This window comes from Thunnus thynnus, chromosome 10, assembly GCF_963924715.1.
Source record: "Thunnus thynnus chromosome 10, fThuThy2.1, whole genome shotgun sequence".
In the NCBI taxonomy this organism is placed as follows: Eukaryota; Metazoa; Chordata; class Actinopteri; order Scombriformes; family Scombridae; genus Thunnus; species Thunnus thynnus.
The window spans coordinates 23,431,781-23,452,612 of NC_089526.1; the positions used below are offsets into that span (position 1 = coordinate 23,431,781).

At 39.9% G+C, this 20,832-nt stretch overlaps 1 protein-coding gene across 4 annotated transcripts in view; it reads right to left on the reverse strand.

Moving 5' to 3' along the window:
- The window catches only part of LOC137191770 (RNA-binding motif, single-stranded-interacting protein 3-like), a 138,377-nt gene that overhangs the window by 98,174 nt on the left and 19,371 nt on the right, over positions 1–20,832 (reverse strand). For 2 of the 4 annotated variants that reach the window (XM_067602152.1, XM_067602154.1), the window contains exon 2: positions 1,757–1,944. In XM_067602152.1, coding sequence (XP_067458253.1) covers positions 1,757–1,944 — 188 coding nt within the window. Of the gene's footprint in view, positions 1–1,756; positions 1,948–3,789; positions 3,909–20,832 lie in introns of those variants that run through there. The other 2 variants (XM_067602153.1, XM_067602151.1) reach the window with 2 other exon arrangements.

Consider the following 20,832-nt stretch of genomic DNA (forward strand, 5'->3'; position numbering starts at 1 on the left):
CAATATATCATTCTCCAATTACATTTCATAATATCATGTATTAGCTGTAGGCAAACAAGACCCTCTGCAGGAAACTTGGTTTATCTTTTGCATTACATCCTGTGTTGACTCTGTTCACATGGGCGTGATTTGGAACGAAATGTGAAGGATCGACTTTTGTCATGAAGGAAGACAACAGGAAGAGAAGTGGCAAACTCCATTGAGTGAAGTCCGGCTCTCAGCTTTCACCCGTCAACTGTGATGTTGTGGCTGACGTTACTACAGGAAAACCACATCATTCACTAATGTACTATTAAGAGGAAGAGATCAGAACATTCAGTTGTTGTGAGGGTTAGCAATCTTCCAGTTTCACATTGGCCTGTAAAACCAGTAAACCTATAAAACTGTTTTCCCAGCTGTTACTAGGGAAGGTTGTTACCAAGTCTCAATCAAGTGTTTCCACCCACAATTCCAATCCAAAAAAAAGTTATTTAATACTAGCCATTTATATTTTTCTAAAGTGAGTAAAAGTAATACGGTTTGGGTAAGATCTGTTTTCAAACGAAAAACTACAACAGTATTGAGAAAAATAAAAACAACCGACATCACAGCTTGTGATGCTTTTTCAGTTTTTCTGAAAATATACAGTCAGTTCCATTTTGTAAACAATAAAACCACAGAACATCCTGACCCTCGTCCACATCCCGTTTGCAGCCGGTATGATGGGGCACATTAGAGGAACAACTCTTTGTAGTGTTTTAACAGAGAGCAATGTGACATTTACAATGCAAACTGTATATGACAAGTGATGCTGCAAGAGCAAAATGGGTTCAAAACATTGAAAAAAAAAATCTCTGCACACCATAAAGTCTGACAGGTATGCTGGGGGAAAGCACAACTTGAGTAGAGATGGAGGAACTCCTGCACATTGTCTCACTTACTACTGGTTTTATTTATGATGTTTCATTGTTTTATATGGAACTGTGATGCTTGTCTATGCGGAGTTTTTTCATTTTCATTCAAGGTGCATATGAGTTAAAATAAACAAAAGACCAGAATTTGTTCAGACTTAACATAAGGACTAGTGAACAATAACACAATACTGATTTTGCAGATCAGCCAGGAACATTTTTATTTAAATATATCGAGGAGTGTCAAATCATCGTTGCAGTAAAATAGTTGATTGCCAAAGTCATTATATTTCAAATTCTACTTGTATCAATTGGTAGCTTTATCTTTGGCTGCAATGCAATTACATTTCAATTCAGCCTAATTTTACTGGCATTACCGTGGAATGAGAGAAGTGACCTCCCATGCTGTATATTATTGTTATTTTAACAAGAAATGTTTGGAACTGTTGGTGAATTTATTAAAGATGGAGGAGTTTATATCTTCTGCTAAAGGGTACAAGGATGTGTGTCTTTTCTTGAGTGTGTTTGTGTGTGTTTGTGTATGTGTGTGTGTGTGTGTGTGTGTGTGTGTGTGTGTAGATGACTGGGGGCAAAAGGGAACGGATGGGTTAGGCCCAGCTGGGTTGTGTTTTTTCCTCTGCGGAAGCACAGAGGAGGAACACAGAGGTCAAGAGCAAACTGTTGATACTCATTATAAGCTGCTGTTGGACTCACGCAAAACTAATTACCACAAGCTGAAGTGAACTGAGCAGGAATGAACTGAACTCAACTGCACTGAAGGATGCTGTTTAACTCATTTGCAGAGCAAGAACAAGGTCAGGTTAAGTTGAACAAGACAGAATAGAATCAAATAGAATAGAACTCACGGCTGGCAGAGTTTGATGAGATCCTGGTCGGTGGTGGCGGGCGGCAGGCCTCTGATGTACAGGTTGGTCTTACTAAGCTGCTCCACTAGCCCTCCTCCCTGACCTCCTCCACCACCTCCACCTCCACCTCCTCCTCCTGTGGTGCCGGGGCTGGGCGGAGCCATGGGTGGAGGGGGAGGAGCATAGGACTGCTGTAAAGAGCGAGAGAGAAGAAGGTTACTTCAGGTCGGAATGAAATAAAATACATGACTTGCATGCGAAATTTTGTGCCATAAGAATTGCCATTTTAATTATGTCCAAAACAAGTTATTTTCATTTTTCTTGTATTTCAACACTGAAATCTCATTACTTTCACTTCCTACAGAACATATATTTCATGATCAGCCTAACGATGTAAAAAAGTACCAACATATTTTTTAAATCTGCCTCTCAGTGCCAACAATCAAAACATCTTCTCTCTAACGAACTCGCATTCATTTGAATAATCTCTTCCTGCATCAAGTTCCACCCCAATATCTTGATTCAACAGGAAGTGCATCAAATTAAGGATGCAGGATGTGTGTAAATAGTGGTGCTCATTATAATCATGGTACAGAGTGTTGCGACAGGAACTTGTATCAATGCCAATAACTGGCAATACCTTCTGCAGCTTCATTTAGTGTTAATGACCATGCAATGACTGATTTGTCAATTAGTGTCATCATCATTGCTAGAGTCACCTGCTTTAAGTTGCAGTATTTCTGTGCTTTGAAACAAGAAATGTCTCACACTGTTTGGAGCTTTGTTAAATATGGAGACTTTCACAGAATTTCAATGGACAAAAGACTTTAAATGTGTATCATTTAGTCAGTTAGTCAAAAACGAAATCTCAAAATGTGATCATTTAACTTGATTTCCCTTTGATCCATTAGATCATCTTGAAACAGATGACATTTTCTTGATACAAGTGATCTTCCTACTTCAAGGTGCTGTGAACTATTTCAAGAAAATCGTTAACGCTCACAAGACTGCTTTGACACATCTACAGTTTTTCTGTCTGTGTTACTCTAAGTTTCTGTCTAGCTTCCTGTTATGGGTGCAAAAGCCAGGCTATCCAGTGTTTAATCCAGGCTGAGGCCCTTTACCATCTCTACCTTACTTGAATATATAATCAGCTGTTCAATAACATATCACAATACTGACTACGTGACTTAATATGGTGACAATTTCTGGCACTGCAAGAATTTGGAGTGTTTGGAACTGATGGGTTCAGAGTGTACGCCGATCCCTGCCTGCCTTTTGCCTTAGGCAAACTATTAGGTGAAGTTTGGAGGAAGTAAACATGCTTGATGGCTCATATGGCAACAGCGTTCAGAACACTCTGTCTGCTGCCTTGATGTTTGGAGCAAATCAGCCACACTGGCTCGACAAGAAGTCTGGTTTCAGCGCCGGTTTCACTGTTGGGAACTGGATGGACAACACATCCTCATAAAAAAATGACAGTATGGGTCTAAAATTCAGGCCGGCAAAAATTGTTATGTTTATGCCATCTAGCTGCCGTGGTAATGCACTCTGGCTTTCTAAAACCGTTATAAATCACTGTTAAAAAATAATGATGTTTTATGGTATGACAATGCTGTGGATAAGGTCTGGTTTTGCACAAAACCCACTTGGTTAGGGTTAGGGAAAGATCATGCTTTGGGTTAAAATTATCACCTGAAACGTGGTTTAAACTTCCTTAAAGTTACGCAACCATTGTCATCATAGCAACAGTAAACATCACAATGTTGGGGTTTTAAAAAAAAAAAAAAAAAAGTCCTGACTCACAGTTGGAAACATGACACATTTGGAGACTGGAAGCAAAAGTAGCAAAGTCCACTATCTACCAAGCCATCCACCTAACCCTCCTCCTCCTAGCAAGGCAAAATAATCTATCAAATCACCTTATCAAGTCACCTTAAATTGTAATCATCTGAAATATCTCACTTCCCCAGGTCATAATTAACACCTGTCGCTAGATAGCATAAATGTAACTATAGGTTGTTTTGGCCTACCTGAGTTTTAGACCTATACTGTTGTTTTCCTTCTATGAGGACGGGCTGGGATGGAACAAGTTCAAGAATTTGCTGCAGTTTGAGATGATCACAGGCCAGTTTCACTATGTGCTATGATGACAAGTCAGAGAGACAGGAAAACAAAGTGGATAGAACAGTGAGGTGAGACAGGAAGTGTGTATTTCTTTGTGCTTGAGTATTTGGCTGTGTGTGTGTGTGTGCATGTGTGTGTGTGTTTGTGATAATGACAGGTTGTCACCGCACAGCAATGTGGAGCCCGAGCCAGCTCTGATATTAATCCATTACCTCAACTGGCACACAATTTCTAATACACACACACACACACACACACACACACACATGCACACACACACACTGGCAGTTGAGAAAGACAGCGCTAACAGGATTCAACACATACAGCAGCCATGTAGCAGTAAAAGGAGATGGTGCCTGTGGAGCAGTGTCATTTACAGGCCAGTGCCTTACACTAACAGCCCACAATGAGTCTATACTCTTCAGCAAAAACATGACAAAGTACGGAGATGAAATAAGGCTTCACTGGATAATAACTCATTTTAATGGCTGTGACAAACACTACTCTATATTGCAAGTGTCTCCTAAAACCCTTACATTTGCAGTTTGGTATTTTTCTCCAGAATATCTCCCAATACTGTGTTCACACAAAGGAGAAAAATGTGTCTTTGGGTCCATGAGCTGCTGACAATGCAAATTGTAAGAAAAATGCATAAAAGACAATTGACTGAATTTAGTCAATTAGTTGACAGGAAGGTAAATGCCAGTTATTTACATCAATTATCAAGCAAAAGTGTCACACATTTTGCTGCTTCCAGCCTCTCAAATGTGAGGATTTGCTGCTATTCTCTGTTTGTTGATTGGACAAAACGAGCAATTTGAAGATGTCACCTGAGCTCTGGGAAATATTTTAGCATTTTTGACTGTTTACTGACATTTTATAGACTAAAGGTTTAATCGATAATGAAAAAAATCACTAGTTGTAGCCCTAAACATCACTAGTACAAACAATACTAAATTCTCCAATTATGAGGAATCATATGCCATATGTTTCTGCAGGACACCTCCTAAAGATACAAATTGCAATGTGTCAACATGATACTGTAAAAAGTGATAACAAAAGGCTAACTCTCTATCTTGAAACAGAATTCTTATTAAAGACAGATTTTCAGCTTCAGCTACAAAACAGACACACTGAGCAAAGCATCAAACTTCTCCAGAGGAACTGCACAGTGCCCAGCAGTGTGTAACTTGTACTGAGAAGTATGTGTGTTTGCATGTGGCGTCTGTGATCATGATAATGAAAACCTCACCGCTTCAAAGCCTGAACTATGTTGAGGGCTGATTCGATAGGAGCCCTTTAACAAAGGGTTTGTTTACTGGCCATCTCTGAAAGATAACATGGATACACGTTTGATGTGACAGACACAAATAAAAGACCCCAGGCTTCATCTGAAAGAGACATATCACCTGGATAAAAGCCATAACATGCTTAAGATAAGACATATTGTGCACATGGCATGCTTGCACACACAATGTTGGCACATGCAATGTATATATATAAATATATATATATATATATATGTATACACACACAAACATAACAAGGCAGGCAGCATTTATTCACACACACACACACACACACATACACATGCACACACACAGCTAGCCTTACCTATGTACATTCATTTCATTCCAACATGATCTGGAGCAGAAAAGAGTCTTTCTTCACATACACATATAAACACTCAGATGTCCAGGTATGCACAAATGTACAAAATCTCTCCCCTTCCTCTCACTCGCTTACACAACACACACACACACCTGATCAAAGGCCTTGCCCAGGGAACCTCTTTCAGCCAATTTGTGCAGCTGTCAGGGTCGGGCTGATAGTGAGCTGTGTATGTAATATGTCAGAGACTGTGATAGGGAAATCCTTTGAAACATTATAATCTCTCTCTCTCTCTCTCTCTCTGTGGCATCCCTGCTTTCTCCTCTCTTCTCCCTCTCTCGCTCACTGTCAAATTCGACTCCACCATCGCTCTATCTCTTGCTCTTTTCACCTCCATCCTTCCACTTCCCACATACTCGCTCTGTATTTCTTCCTCCCTCACTCCCAGCCTCCTCTCTTTATCCCTGTTTCTCTCTTGAAGGATTACTCTGCAGTCGGAGTGTGTGGACTGAAGGCTGCCTCTCAGCTGGTATTGTTGACACACTTAGTACAGTGGAGCAGCTCTCGCAGTGGGGAAAAGGCTCAGAGGCAGTGACACAAACTGTCACACAAAGCAAACACAGTCACCGGGTTTTCGAGGATTTCATGCACGGCTGAGCATGTGAACAGTAACACACTGCATAAGATTGCTGCATGGTGTCATATATGTGCACAATGTGTCTACCTGATGAGCATATATTTGACTAGATAGGGAATTGCAAAGACGGCTGAGAGCAGAAGAAAACAATTTAAGTTTCTTATTCTCAAGACGCTACCAAATGTATACAGCACACATTTAAATATTCAGTCAATTTCTTGCAATAAACTACAACACAGCTGTCATAGCCTCATTTGCATCACTTAAAACTGGTATAAAAAGGTCTGTTGGTCTGCGTGTATTGCATTTTTTGTGTTTTACCGTTGCCTTAAGACTTAATGGATATACTGTATGTACATATGGGTGACAATTTAAAGGAAAAAACTGAATAAATGAAGGAAAACAACAAATGCAGATGTTTCCATATACTTGTAGAATCAATGCCAAGTTGCACTGAAGCTCTTCTGGCAGCTTGTGGTGACCCAAAACCTTACTAAAACATTCTTTGTAGATTTCTTCCCTTTAATTTGTCACCAATCTGTATATCTACAGTATGTACTGTATTTGTGTCGAATCCAACAAACATTTCATGTCTACTTCTTGGAAACAATTGCTTTGCTTTGTTCTCATTTTATTTAAGGTCTAGTCACGCAATTTATCTGTGTCTTTGCAAAATATGTGGCGCTAGAAGTTTATACTCTGACAGACGAGGGTTCAATAAGAGAGGGTGCTAGCAAACTACGATAGCTTCCTCCACTTGGGACTATTTGGCTACAGTTTGCTATTGGCCAAAGACACAAACTTTTGTTCATCAAAGTTGAACTTGACAGGAAAATTTTGTGCAGATTTACTTCACCCCCATGTGTGAATCCACTGATTCACCACTTAACATGCTGATATGACTAAGCCTTTACTCTGACCATCCATACATCATTCAGCCTACCCTATGAACTCTGCTCTTCCTCTCTAACCATCCACTGCTAAGTACATAGTAGTACACATAATACACACTCTGCAACTAAGCACACACACACTTGCGACTACGGTCTATAGATAGCCCTCTTGTCCCTTAAGAGTTGTCTTCTTTCCAAACAATGTGTTGGTCCTGGAAAGCTCTGACATGGGTTTCAACTGAACCCTCACACACTGACACATACAAACACAGCTCAGTTCTTTCCAGAGTTCCGGTAAAAGTACACTGACCTCTCTGAGGTCAGATTTCCCCTGCTTATTTTCAGCAAAAACAATCTCCCTTCCTGCATACTGGGCCTCTGTGTGTGTGTGCGTGTGTCAGTGTGTTGCTATTGTATCTATGCACATTGATCTTCATTTGAGCACGACAGAGATGCAGAGATAAAAGACAGACAGCAAGTGAAAGACAGAAACAGGGCTTGAGAGATTACAGTAATAGCAACAATGAGTCCATTCATCTACTCCGCTCTACACATTTTAACAAGGCATCTCTGGCAATATGCTCCGTCGTGTGCATTTAGTATGATGTAACACACTTTCTCACTGCTGTAGGCGTGTATGTGAAGGCATTTACGCACATTCTTTTCAAGGATCGAACTTTGCTGCTTTCAGTGGGAGTCCACTATAGTAGGAAGGGTGGAGAGACTAAGTGACGGTATAGAGAGAAGAGGGAGAGTGGAGGAAAAGAGGTTAGAGAGCCCTAGAAAAAGGTGGACTTTAGGTGAATGGTAGGAAGGAAGGGATAAAAAAATGGATAAAAGAGAAAGCAAAAGAGAAAAGAATAGAGAGATGGTGAAAGAGGGATGGAGCATCAAGTGAGAAAGGATAGGGGGGACATGGGAGAAAGGAAAGAGGGGGACATGGGAGAGAGGGCTGTTCCGGCCTCTTCTGATGCTTCCTGAAACACAGAGGAAAGAATGCTGGCTATTTTTGGGTCCAGCACTGAGATTCTCTCTTACTCTCTGTGTCTCTAAACACAGCAGCGGAAGGGTTTAAGGAAGAGCTTATGAATACATCAGAATGGAAACACAGCTCCCAATATACCGTCCCCTGTTTGGAGATTACACAAGCAGTTAAATTCTGTGCTCTGAGCTTTGACTACTGCTTCTGTCGGAAACCTTGAAAAGACAAACAAATCATCGTCCAGGCCTTGTTTGACTGGAAGATGTGGCTTCACGGTGTTGCGATCAAGAGGAAAGAAATACTTTAAATAATTGAAATAAAAGAGAAAAAAAAGATAAATTTATATTTGGAGGAACAGAGGAGACTGCAGCAGTGTAGAAGGTTCAGTTAATGCTGCGTACAGGTATAAATAGCCTTCTTGGAGACAAGCCTAATGATATCCAATACAGGATACTTACAGGTTTCCAAGTGTCAAATTGAGGAATGTGTAGGCTAGAGGTATAGCCTGTGATTAGTCTGGAGAGTAAATGATATGTCTGGGGAAATCACACCTGTGGGTTATTTAATAAAATCATTTCAAAGTCCAGGTCCATGAATAGCTCTGAATTCTGGGAAAAGGATTTGCATTTCTATGAGTTTGTCCTTACATGAAGTGCACTATAAATAATAAAGGGTGTAATAGTTAAGGCAATCATGCAGTGTCAGCATTTTTCATTAAGTTAAATATATGGCGTTTACAGACATCCTTTTCCTGCTAGTTAAGATGAAACACCAGAACAAATTCAGAGTTAAAACATACACGGAGTCTTTGTAATTGGGGTTATTTGTCACCGGACAGACCAGACACTATATTTTACATGGGTAATACTAGATTTAACTATACCCTTGGGCTAATATGGTCATGAGTATAATTATTGCAAATTAAGGCTGTTTAAGATTTTCAAGACCTGCAGAGAGCAGAAATAACTGGATATCATGTTTTACCAGGGTGTCTGCAAGTTTCATCAGCCTAGATTTAAGATCGAAGGTCAATCAGAATGGATGGAAAAAAAGATCAGTTTAATTTAAAAATGTAGAGAGTGAAAGTAACTATCAGAATATAGTCTGCATGACCTATTTAACTTCTTACCAGAAAAACAGTGCAGCAGGAAACTGCAACATTTACATTCTTTTTATAACAAAAATGTACTTTAATACACTTAATTTTACTGTTTTTTAAAATATACAAAAGGAGAAAAAGAAAAAAAAATACTTCTGGTAAAATTGCTCATCTATATTTTGACCAAATGTTTCCCATGTCTCACATAATAAAAACCCATTCTGTCAGTGCAGAGCTCTTCCAGAAATAAAGGTTTTGTTCCTGCATTTTAAGTAGTGGTGCTATAAAGCCACTTACCCTAAAACTGATGTCTCATTCTGCCTTCTTGTGCTTTCTGCCTACATTTCACTTTACTTTCATTCTCTCTAGTATCTTGTTTATCCCTCACCTCTCCCCTAATTTCCTCTCCTCTCTCATCACCCTCCCAGTCCCCTTCCCAAACGACTCCTTCCCTGTTTCTCTCTGTCTCCTCAGAAGATCAGGTCGTCTAGGTTGCTTCCCAGTGGACCACCATGTTCCAACCGTCTACCTCTATCTCTCTTGTTAACATCAGCAACAACAGCATCAACAACACTTGGGCTGTCATAAACAAGCTGCACAAACATCCCAGGGGGACATCCAGTATGGGCTTGGTGCTGACTGACTTAGTGGGAGATAAGGAGATGATGGAGAGCGACTGTGGTGGGTTGCTGAATTCCTGTGGTTGTGTATATTTGGGTCAGAGAGAGGGGAGGGGCAGGCTATATGTGAGTTTACTGGCTGGCTGTTTAATTTGAGATTGATTTTAATCTGAATTGGTCTACACGGCTATTGTTCTCAGGGTCAAGGTTTTGTGTGTGTGTGTGTGTGTGTGTGTGTGTGTGTGTGTGTGTGTGTGTGTGTGTGTGTGTGTGGGAAATAGCCCACTAGCTTGTGCAACGTCTGTGTTCATATTCAAGTATACGCTGTATGGATGTGCTTATATGTGCACATAATGTAATTCAAGAGCTTAGTTTGCATGATTATGCTGCTACAGGTGCATTACTGCTAAAGGGAATGGGAAGGGGGGTGGGGGGGGTCACATCCCTCACATCCCCCTCCCCATATGAAATAAGGAAATTAACCCCCCCCAGATTTCTCCAAAAGTTGATAGAAAGCTCCTTTGTTACCCTGAAAATTCAGTGTTAAACCAAGTCCAAAACACAGTTACTTAACTCTTGCTTAATGATGATGTGCATGTCAATCAGCAACAGTGAACACAATGTTGTGCATGCAGCTCACCAGCATGTGCCAAAGTTTTTGGTGTGTTCTGTATCCTCTGTGCGTCATACACGGATTTCTGATTCTGTTGATCAGTCAAAAGTCTACACAAGTAAAGTTTAAATAACAGCATCACAAATACACATTATAATACTGTACAGTGCATTACTGCTCTTGTTAATTAACATATCTGGATGGTTGTTTTTCAATGTAACAGCCAGCCACTTGCCTTTTAAAAACAGTGTATTTATCACTAAACTGTGTCACTGTTAATTAATCAGGTAATCATTGTGTTGTTAATTGAATGCAGACACACTCCCCGGTGGCAGTTCTGCTCATGGTCTTTACCGCTATGTATACTGTTTTCTGTGTTTTACTGTACATCGCTCATGTAGCCAGTGGTTAAAGATTTAATACTGAGAGTAGAAAGAAATACTTAGTTTTTACTTAGCTATTATTGCCCACTGCTGCTAACAGCTAAGGTGAATTATATATACAGTAATTTCTGGGTATATGCAAGATGTATCTGGTAAAGACGGTGCTTCCAAAAAAGGAAAGAGCAACATAAATAACCCATGTGCATGAATAACAACATAGGTCTCCCCAAAATACCTTTAAGACATGTAAGAGTGGATAAGTTCTACCACTGCACATATTTCATACTGAACATATACACACTATGCACATATTGGCTGAGGTTCAAGTCTTTGTTCAAGCCATTTTCTTGCATATGTGCTGTCTTTTCTGTCTGTAACAATCACAGCAACTAACAAATCTAACTATGCTACAGCAGCTGACCTTGCACCCTCATTCTAAAAAAAAAAAAAAAAATCCAAAAAAACAAATTCCTGAGTGACTTCCAAGAAAATCATTCCACAACATTATACTTCAAAACCCACCCAGATGATTTTTCCTCCACCTCTCGGAGTATATTCCCCCTCCAAAAATCATACACTACATTCTTCCTTCTTAATTGCATGACCTCTAGCATGCAAGTTACGAAAAGGGAAAAAAAAAAAATGCATATTGAAGAGGAGCTTTGCACAAAGCTCTTTTATTATGCATATTTATGCAAATGACACGTTAGTTTATTCAAGAAAGTCTTTATTCAAGAAAGTCTTTCTCGCTCCTCCTCTCATTGCCCCCTGGTCAGTGTTTCAACCCTGCAGTGTGCGTGATGAGCAGACGGGGTTTGTGAATTGTTGTTTTTTACACAGACCAATATAAGATGGGGAAGTATGGAGGCTTTATTGTTCTTCACTAGTTCCTCTCAAAAGTTTAAAATGAAGCTGTGTTAAATATTGCAGTTCTATCAGCAGTGGTTCCAGTTCTTTGTCACTGCTAATGAACTCTAGATGTCTCCTTATAAGGTGAACTGTATATTCCTACCTACCGCTTATCATCCAGCACCGCCTCTATCCCTCTTTATCTTATCGTCTCCTCCTTGCATATTAATAATCTCATCCTGCCCTGCATGTCTCTCACCTCTTCACTGTTCTTGTCAAACATTTTGCTTTTCCCCTCCTCCTATTAAACCTCCTCTCCTTGTCTTTCGTCCTCAACTTTCCCCTCCTCTCCATTCCTCAGCGGCTGACATCCCCTGCCCTTGCTTATTTTCCTCGTCCATCATCTCTTTTTCCTCTCGTCTCATCTCTTCCTCCTGCTCACACTCCTCCTATCTGCTGCCCTCCTCTCCTCCAACACCGTGCAGGAGATTAAAATATGAGGAAACAATCAAGCTCGGCCTTATTAGCATATGAACGGGGGGCCGACAGGCAACTGCAGACACGACAACAGAGCCCTGGAAATCCACCGCGGAGCTTTTTTTAATCCTAGGAATGACTTTTTACCGTATTTTGTTGAATGAGACAGAACAATCCTCTGCCAGTCCTTTCAGGCAGTCAAATTACCATCAGAATAAGAGGGCATAAGAATAAGACAGAATGCTTATATAGCGTCAGGTCAAAGAATGGAGACTAAAGAATAAGTGTGCAGACAGAATAATGTTTCTCCACGGCAACAATGAGAACCTGAAAAGATAGGAATTGGCGTGTGTGTCTGTATGTGTGGGTGCATGCAACTGTGTGTTGGGTTCGTCTTCTCACAGCAACAATAAGAAGAAGAAACTGAAAAAATGGAAATTGGCATGCGAGTGTGTGAGCTTGTGTGCGTGTTGGGCTGGTGGGGGGTGTTTACTCTCATTAGTGAATCAATTAAAATGTCTCTTTAGGCGTAGCAACATCACAGTTCGTGACATACAGTACATTATGTGGAAATATGAGGCAAAAGAAACGGTAGTGGTAACTTAATACATTATATTGTGAAACCTCTCCTAAAGAAAGGTAACCTGGATCCTTTAGGGCTAAACAATTTCAGGCCAATTTCAAACCCTTCTTTTTTAAATAAAATTCTTGAGAAATTAGTATTTAAACAGCTAAGTGATTACCTAAATATTAGCTGTATATTTGAGAAATTTCAGTCTGGCTTTTGTTCTTACCACAGAGCTGAGACAGCACTAGTTAAAGTTGTAAATGACCTGAGAATGAACATGGATGACAAGAAACTCTCAATATTAGTACCTTTAGACCTAAGCGCTGTTTTTAATACAGTCAATCATGACATCCTTATTAACAGACTACAGAAATGTGCTGGCCTCTCTGGCTCTGTTTTAGATTGGTTTAGGATTCTCCCCAGTTAACACTAGCATAATGTGGGGTTCTTCAAGGCTCCATTCTGGGACCTGTGTTGTTCAGTCTCTATATGCTGCCACTGGGAAATATCGTCAGAGAACACAGGATTAATTTTCATAGCTATGCCAATGATACACAACTGTACATCTCTATCACCCAGTGACATCTATTGATAAACTTGTTCATATCAATCAACATAATTTCTTGCAATTGAACAAAGACCAAGGTTTTAATATTGGAGCAAAGGTCCAGAGAGAGATACTGTGCACTAACTTAAAATCCCTGGCACAAAACGCCAAGCCCCTATCAAAAAATTTTGGCGTGCTTTTAGACCCTGATTTGAATTTTGAATCTCACATAAGTAATCTCACTAAAGCTGCCTTTTATCACCTTAGAAATATTGTTAAAGTTTCTCTTCCAGACAGATACTGCGAGACTTATGCATGCTTTTATCACTGGCAGGCTTGATTACTGCAATGCTCTCCTTTCTGGTCTGCCTAAGAAAGCTATAAATAAGCTACAGATCATTCCCAATGCAGCAGTTGACCAAGACGGGATAGAAAACACACATCTCACCTGTCCTGAAGCCCCTTTATTGGTTGCCTGTCAGTTTTAGAATACATTTTAAGATCCTTTTATTGGTGTTCAAATCACTCAATGGACTAGTGCCTGAATACTTGTCAGACATGCTTTTAAAGTATGCTCCCTCTAGATCACTCAGGTCCTCTGGCACTGGCCTTTTAGTTGTTCCTTGGGTGAGGACAAAGAACTATGTGGAGGCGGAATTTAGTGTCTATGGTCCTCACCTCTGGAACAGCCTACCAGAGGAGCTGAGGGCATCACAATCTGTAAAACACCTTTAAAAGAAATCTTGAGACCATAGACTGTATAAAAATATGGACATAGTTACCGTGTCGTCACCGATTGGTTTCTGAAGAGCGGTTTTGAAGCTCAAAGTGAGCCACTCCGGCCGTCGCCATCTTGGCAGTGTGTGACTCTGCCTCACTCCCAGCCAATCAAAAATGGGCAAAGAGGCTGGCCAAATGGCTGAAACAAGCCACCTAGCAGCTGGCGGACCTGTCACTCAAAGCAGCCATGTCTTTCATTATGCATAACTTTACGGCTTAATAAAATTTAAACAGGTGAGTTATAAAAAAATTCACCCCCCGTACAGTTGTCATGAAAGGGGAAATTAGCTATAGAGACTAAAACCATTTTTTGTACCAGGCTGTAAACATGTTTGTTTCTGCTATAAAGTTGGGCATTTTAACATGGGGGTCTATGGGGATTGACTCGCTTTTGGAGCCAGCCTCAAGTGGCCATTCAAGGAACTGCAGTTTTTGACACTTCCGCAGTGGCTTCATTTTTCAGCCCCGGAGGTTGCCGCTTGCTTGAGACATACCTTCTTCTTCTACTGTGCTACACTGGTCTCTCTGTTCTGCCATGTCTCTTATCTCCTATATTATCATTTCCTTATGTTACCATTTATTTTCACTGTATTGTTGTATTTTCATTGTATTGTTAAGCACCTTGTGTTGCCAATTCACATGAAAGGCGCTATAAAAAGTTTGATTTGATTAGATTATCAGAATAGGCAGCTAAGTGATAATATCAGGTGTTGGTGAGTAGATTCTGCATTGTGAAAGACTGTTGCAGAAAAGGAAGTTATGAAGAAGCACAATAGACTCATCGCCAGTCTACCGTATATTACCTCACATTGCTTAATGTTGTTAAAATGAATTGTGTATAAGTGTAAAACCCTTGAAATGTACCATCTCATTTTCAAGGCACTACCATAACACACACAAACAAAATATGGCAAAAAGCAAAAAATATCAATATCATGCACCAGACCACTAACTTTAAAAAATAAATGGAAACTCAGTTTCAACCAGAATAAGAGTCTACAGCCATACTAGCAGCTTACTTTGGCACAGCTGTGTTTTGAGCTAAACGCCAATGCCAGCATGCTAACATGCTCACAACAGCAGTGGTAACATCCACATTTTTTAGCAGGTATACTCTTTACCATGTTCACCATCTTAATTTGGTGTGTTAGCATGCTAAAATGTAACAATAAACACCAACTGACTGACAGATATTGCAATCCCAAGACCAACATCGCTACAATAGCTAAAAATTTAGCCAACAAACTCAAGAAAAACTGTACTGCTTTACTTAATTAGCTGTGAGGCTACCAAGGCTATCAAAACATATTATGAGGAAAATACAAAATATCACCATAAAGTATGAACCTAAATATCCCTCTGGATTCTTGAGAATCATTCAATTATGTACATTTTAAGCTGAGGATGAGAAAATCTATAAACATATCCATTGTAGGAACAGGACACAGATGAGCTGTACTGTAAAACAAACCCAGGGCTGATATATTCAATTCCACATAATCTATGTTAATGGAATGTCACATGTTTAAGTTCATCTCATTGAGCTATGGTATTTAGAAGAATGTGAAATTAAAAGACATGTGATGGTTCAGTAGAAGACTGTGCATGTCTGTGCAACATTCAACTCATATGATCCTCCATGGGTGATCCAGAGTTTATCAGTAATTCCCCTTGAAAATGAAGCAATGTTGTGGAATCAGTGCACCACTACATCTATATACGGCCTTGTCTAATGTAGTAACAAAGTTCAATACGCCTCTCTCCTTCAGATCAACCAGGTCTGATTTAAACATACTTATCTTTACCTTGTCTGCTCCCAGGGTCACTGACCATTCATTATTACTCTGCTTCTGCCCTCACTCTGTCCCTTGTCTCTTCCTGTTTCTCTCCCTGCTCTAATTAAATTCCTTCATCAAATCTGAGAGGAGCAAATATTCGGGGGAAAAGAGAAGAAGAGGGAGGGAGGGAGGGAGGAAGAGATCAGAGTGTAAGAGCATATTGAGCGGAATCCAAGCCTGCTGACTGAGATCAGATGATGATGACCTGAGGATATCTAGAGGGAAAATCCATAATAGGGCATCGGAACAAAGGTAGATCTCAGTCAAATCATTATATTTGTTATTTCTCAGGTGGAAGATTAGACAGACACATGTAGGTAATATGTGGCGGACAGAAATACATAGCTAGCCAGACTAAAGAGGCAAAGCAAAGGACCAGGCATAATCATTTTAAACTCAGGGAATGCATTCAGAAATGCACCTACACTGTCTACGCTTTACTGTTGATATGAAACTCACAATTTATATTCTTTGCAGTGTGGTCCAACAGAATGTTAATAGAGTCAACTGCCAAAACAAATTGCATTTCGATTATGACGAGAAACTGGGCCAATATAATGTAAAAGGATGCAGAACCATTTTCCACAGGAAATTCCATTTGCTGGAATTCTGAATGGCAGCATGAAGCAGCCTCGTTGTTAAATACATTTAGGTCTCTGAACAATTTCAACTCTCGGTCCTCTTTTGCCCCTTTGAGAGATGATACACAGCAGCTCACATTTATAATTCAGAATCCAGTGTTGAGCCATTCATCAAATCAGAAAGAGACATGGTTTGCCCATTTAAAAAACAACGTCTGAACAGTGAAAACAGCAGTTGATGTATTCACCAATCATAACCCAGACACTGTGTGTGCTTTTGCATTGATTTAAAGGCCTGATCAAATTACCTGGAAAAGGTTAAAAGTATCCATTACCAGCTAACATGCTTTCGCTATTGAACATGGGGGGAAAGGGGGAATGCAGCTGCATAGAACAACAATCAAGCCCAACTGTATCCTGGCTGGAGGCATAAATATACCAAAGTATTCAGTGAGCAAAAACACATCTTGGAAGAGAAATACCACAGTGAACAGACGCAAGGTAGAGACAGGCAATGGAGTAAACGGAAAGAGGGGAAGAAATCTTTCTCAAATACCCTCCCTTTGGTAATAGAACATATCCCCTATCTTTGCTGTTCCTTCACTTAGGCTATGTGAGAAGATGAGAGTTTCGATTTTTTTTTTTTTTTTTTTGTGGACACTCAAAACATACAACCAGGCTTGTTTTTCCATTTAAATTCTAGAAAGGGGGAGTAAAATATCAAAACATTAAAAAAAAAAATGCTTCCACAGAGGTTATACAAAGACACTGAGATAGAGTGGTAAATAGTAAAACAAAAAGGGACTGCAGAGAATAAAAACAGAAGCAAGGAAAAGCTAAAGTAGAAGAGGGCATGAGAGGAGAGGAGAAGACAAGAGAGTAGCAGAGGAGGGCAGAAAGGCCACCAGAGAGGTCACTTCTGCTGTTAATAATTTATCCTTTAAAAACCAGTCTGAGGCTTTAATTGGTGCTGTGGCTTAATCCTGAAACACACACACCTCTGGGAGCCTCTTAGCAGCTGTGCTCCAGCTAAATTGGCTACAGTGTAGCAGTGGCAGCACCGAGTTCCCTCCAGGTATAACACAGTCAGCCAAAACAGCAATAGCAGGCCTGCCAACCCTGTCTCATGAATCTGGGCGTGACACTTCTCAGCTTCTATCTGTCTCACGCTCACTGTCACGCTCTCAAAAGAAATCTTATGGCAAATCAAAATGACAAGACGTTAGTCCCCTCAAACGGTTGTTAGCTAGATAAACACTCGACTCACTCCAGTTGTAATCTGCATTTAGCTGAGGAAGATGTTTGTCCAGCATCGAGGGCTTTTTGCATGACTTGGATTAAAGTAATTCATTTGATGATTTGAGGCTTGACTTAGTACAGAGGAAAATGACAGGTCATGAATTGAATTTGCTTTTTCAGGACTCAAGGCTTCACTACAGTTTGAATTTTGAAGAATTCATATGAAAGGGAAGTCATTATTGCCCTGTAATAACCTCATAATCACATTTTTTTTTTTAGATTTTTTAAAAATCTTTTTTATTAACCTAACCAAGACTTTTATTACATAGCAATTTCTGTGCCAATCTGACTTGTTTCAAACCTGTGTCAATAGGGAAAATAGAAATGTTCTTATTGTTTGAAAAGTGGTAAAATGTTTGCAGTTTTAAATTTAAGCATCATGTGAACAGCAACTGTGTATCAAATGAGATCAGTGGAAGCACAATGTATTTTTCATGAGTTCAATGCATGCATTCAGTATGCGGATACACACGTGTGTTGTAAAGTAACTATCAGTCAGCAGATTGTATTCACAGTTTTACATGCTTATGGAAACCACAAGATGCCTCTCAGAGCAAGTTGCTGGCACTTCACTGTACAATACACAAAAGTCTAAAGGACCATTTAGGGAGGGCTCAGTCCTAGTATCTAAATTTAATAGCATGAGGAAAATTATTCAGGACAGCATCGTGATCCCTTGATTCATTTTTACTGTCCTCTATGTTTCTGATGATCCTCTCTATTGTCATTAAGCATCTCCAACAAACTGAAAGAAAAACAATGTACAATAAAAGCCATACAAAGTATTTAATATTTATCCCTTACAACATTGTCTTCTCTGAGCGCCGTCCAGCTGAAGGCACTCTGGCAGCATTATATCTGTGCCTGAAGGTTGATGAGCACATTTACCGCCCCCACATCCTATCCTCACACATCAGCTCTATTGTTGAGATAAGCACTTCTGCCTTCAGCTGCTCCGAGGGGAAACCCTGCTATCTGTATCATATTGCCTCTCACACACCAAGCTTCTACCTTTCTATAAAATTGAGACATTCTATCCAGTTATAACAAGTATCTGTTACATTTATCAGTCCACTGTTGTTAAACTGACAACCTGCCTGATTAACTATATAAGGAAAAATTAGTATATCATCAGCATGTTGTCAGATCTCCTATCTAACACTCTAATGAAGATGAAATGTGGTGAACTGTACAGATACTGCCTAAAAATAACACTTTGGGCTAATATTACCGCATTTAACAATGCATCTACACTATGAATGTGGTTAAAAGATTTGATTTTACCTTTCTCCATGCAGTGCTGTACTGTATGTGGTTTGGTGTCACTATTTTGCATTGCACCTATGCAACTATTTATGTATAATGCAAAACCCCCAAAGCAGAAAATATACCACCCTCTTTGGGCAATAGCATAGCTGCAGTTTTTTTAGGAAAACATACCCATCATTTCTTGCCTTAAATAACCCTGCTAGCAAAAATCTTTACTTTCTTTTTGACTCTTTCAAATGTTAAATGCTTTACAATGCACTTGCAACGCCACTCAGAAAAACATTCATCTGTCACGGCAGAGTTAAATCTATGAATCAGATCCAATAATTAGCACCTTTTTTTAAACAGAGATTTTTTGCAGCTACTGTGATTTACCAATAACCTCAAATGTGTCACCTCAGAGTCTATATTATTGTGAATTGCATTTCCACCATGAGAATTAGATTTCCAAAGTGAGATAAAAACTAGTCCAAGAGTTGCTGCAGCCCAAAATCACCCAGACAGTGAGGTTATCAGCCAGACCCCGGCACCATGAGAATACATAGTGTCTCCCAAATCCTATTGTACCATGAAATGTCACAGCACATTAGCTACAAGAGGGATTACCCTTCCTTGAAAGTAAAAGAGGGAGGGAGGGAGCCATTGAAGGGAGATAGAGAAACAGAGGGAGGAGAGAGTTATACACAGAGAGCCTGTGGGAATGTGTATGTGAACATAGGCTGGTGCAAACAGGTAAGTGTGGCGTGAATATAAACTAGTTCATGCTCTATAATCTGTAATTTTATTGGTACTGTATGTCCTTGCTAACTATTTTCCACCATACATTCGCTTTTTCTTCCCTCTTCGGTTCTCATTCCTCCTCCCTTTCTCTCTCCTCTTTTGTGCCACTAGTTATGATAATCTCTCAATCTTGATTTGGCTACGCTTATGAATTATGTACACACACATGCACGCGCGCTCACACAAACACGCACACACACACACACAAACAAACACATGCACACACAGAGCTTATCTATGGCTGGGAAGTTGAGCTAGGTTGGCAGACTGAGACCAACAGCTTGTGGCTGTACTTTGGAGGAAAGCAAGAGTCTGTCTCTGTTGCTCTGTCTTTGTTTTTCCTCTCCACTTTTGTCAGCCTCATTTCCCTTCTGTCTGTGTTTGTCACTCATTCTGTAATTCAGCTGGATTTCCTTGTCTCTGATTGACTGTTGTAAAGTCCAGATTGTACGTCTTGAAATCTGAATGACTGTCTTTCAGCTTTTATGACATGGTGTCTTGTCTGACTCCATTTCTGTCACGATATTCATGATTTCATAATTATATTTTTACATTTTTGTAAAATAGAATGTGAACAAACTTCCTTGGGCGAGACAACCACAAGCATGCAATGACAAAAAGTACAAGATTAGGAACTTTTGTGTCCTGGCATTATAGCTCTGATGATATATATTTCAGAGAGAAGTCAACTGAGTATTTGCTGAGGGTACTTAGTATGGATACAGCAGAGAATATATGATCCAGGGTGGAAAAACGACATACTACATGCATTTTTAAGAGTTTTTTTAGTGTTTGTTAGTGGCTGCTGGTCCCACTTGAACGAGGAGGAGGTTCCTATACCAGGGAGTCAGTAGACTCCAAACAACTCTCTGCTTTTAAGCTTATTTTATAAGCTCTTCATATTTTTCTCCAGCCCCTTTCTTCCCTTTACTCTGCCTTATATGTGTCATTTTCGCCCCTAACTCTTCCTCCAACCTCTCCTCTGCTGTTGTGCTTTAATTTCTTTGACCTAGCAACCTCTGTGGATGTACAGTCCATCAGACACCTCCTCCAGACTGTAACAAACACCACCTGGGCCTGCTCCACTTTAGTGTCTTTGTGAATATGAGTTGAGCTTTAGGCT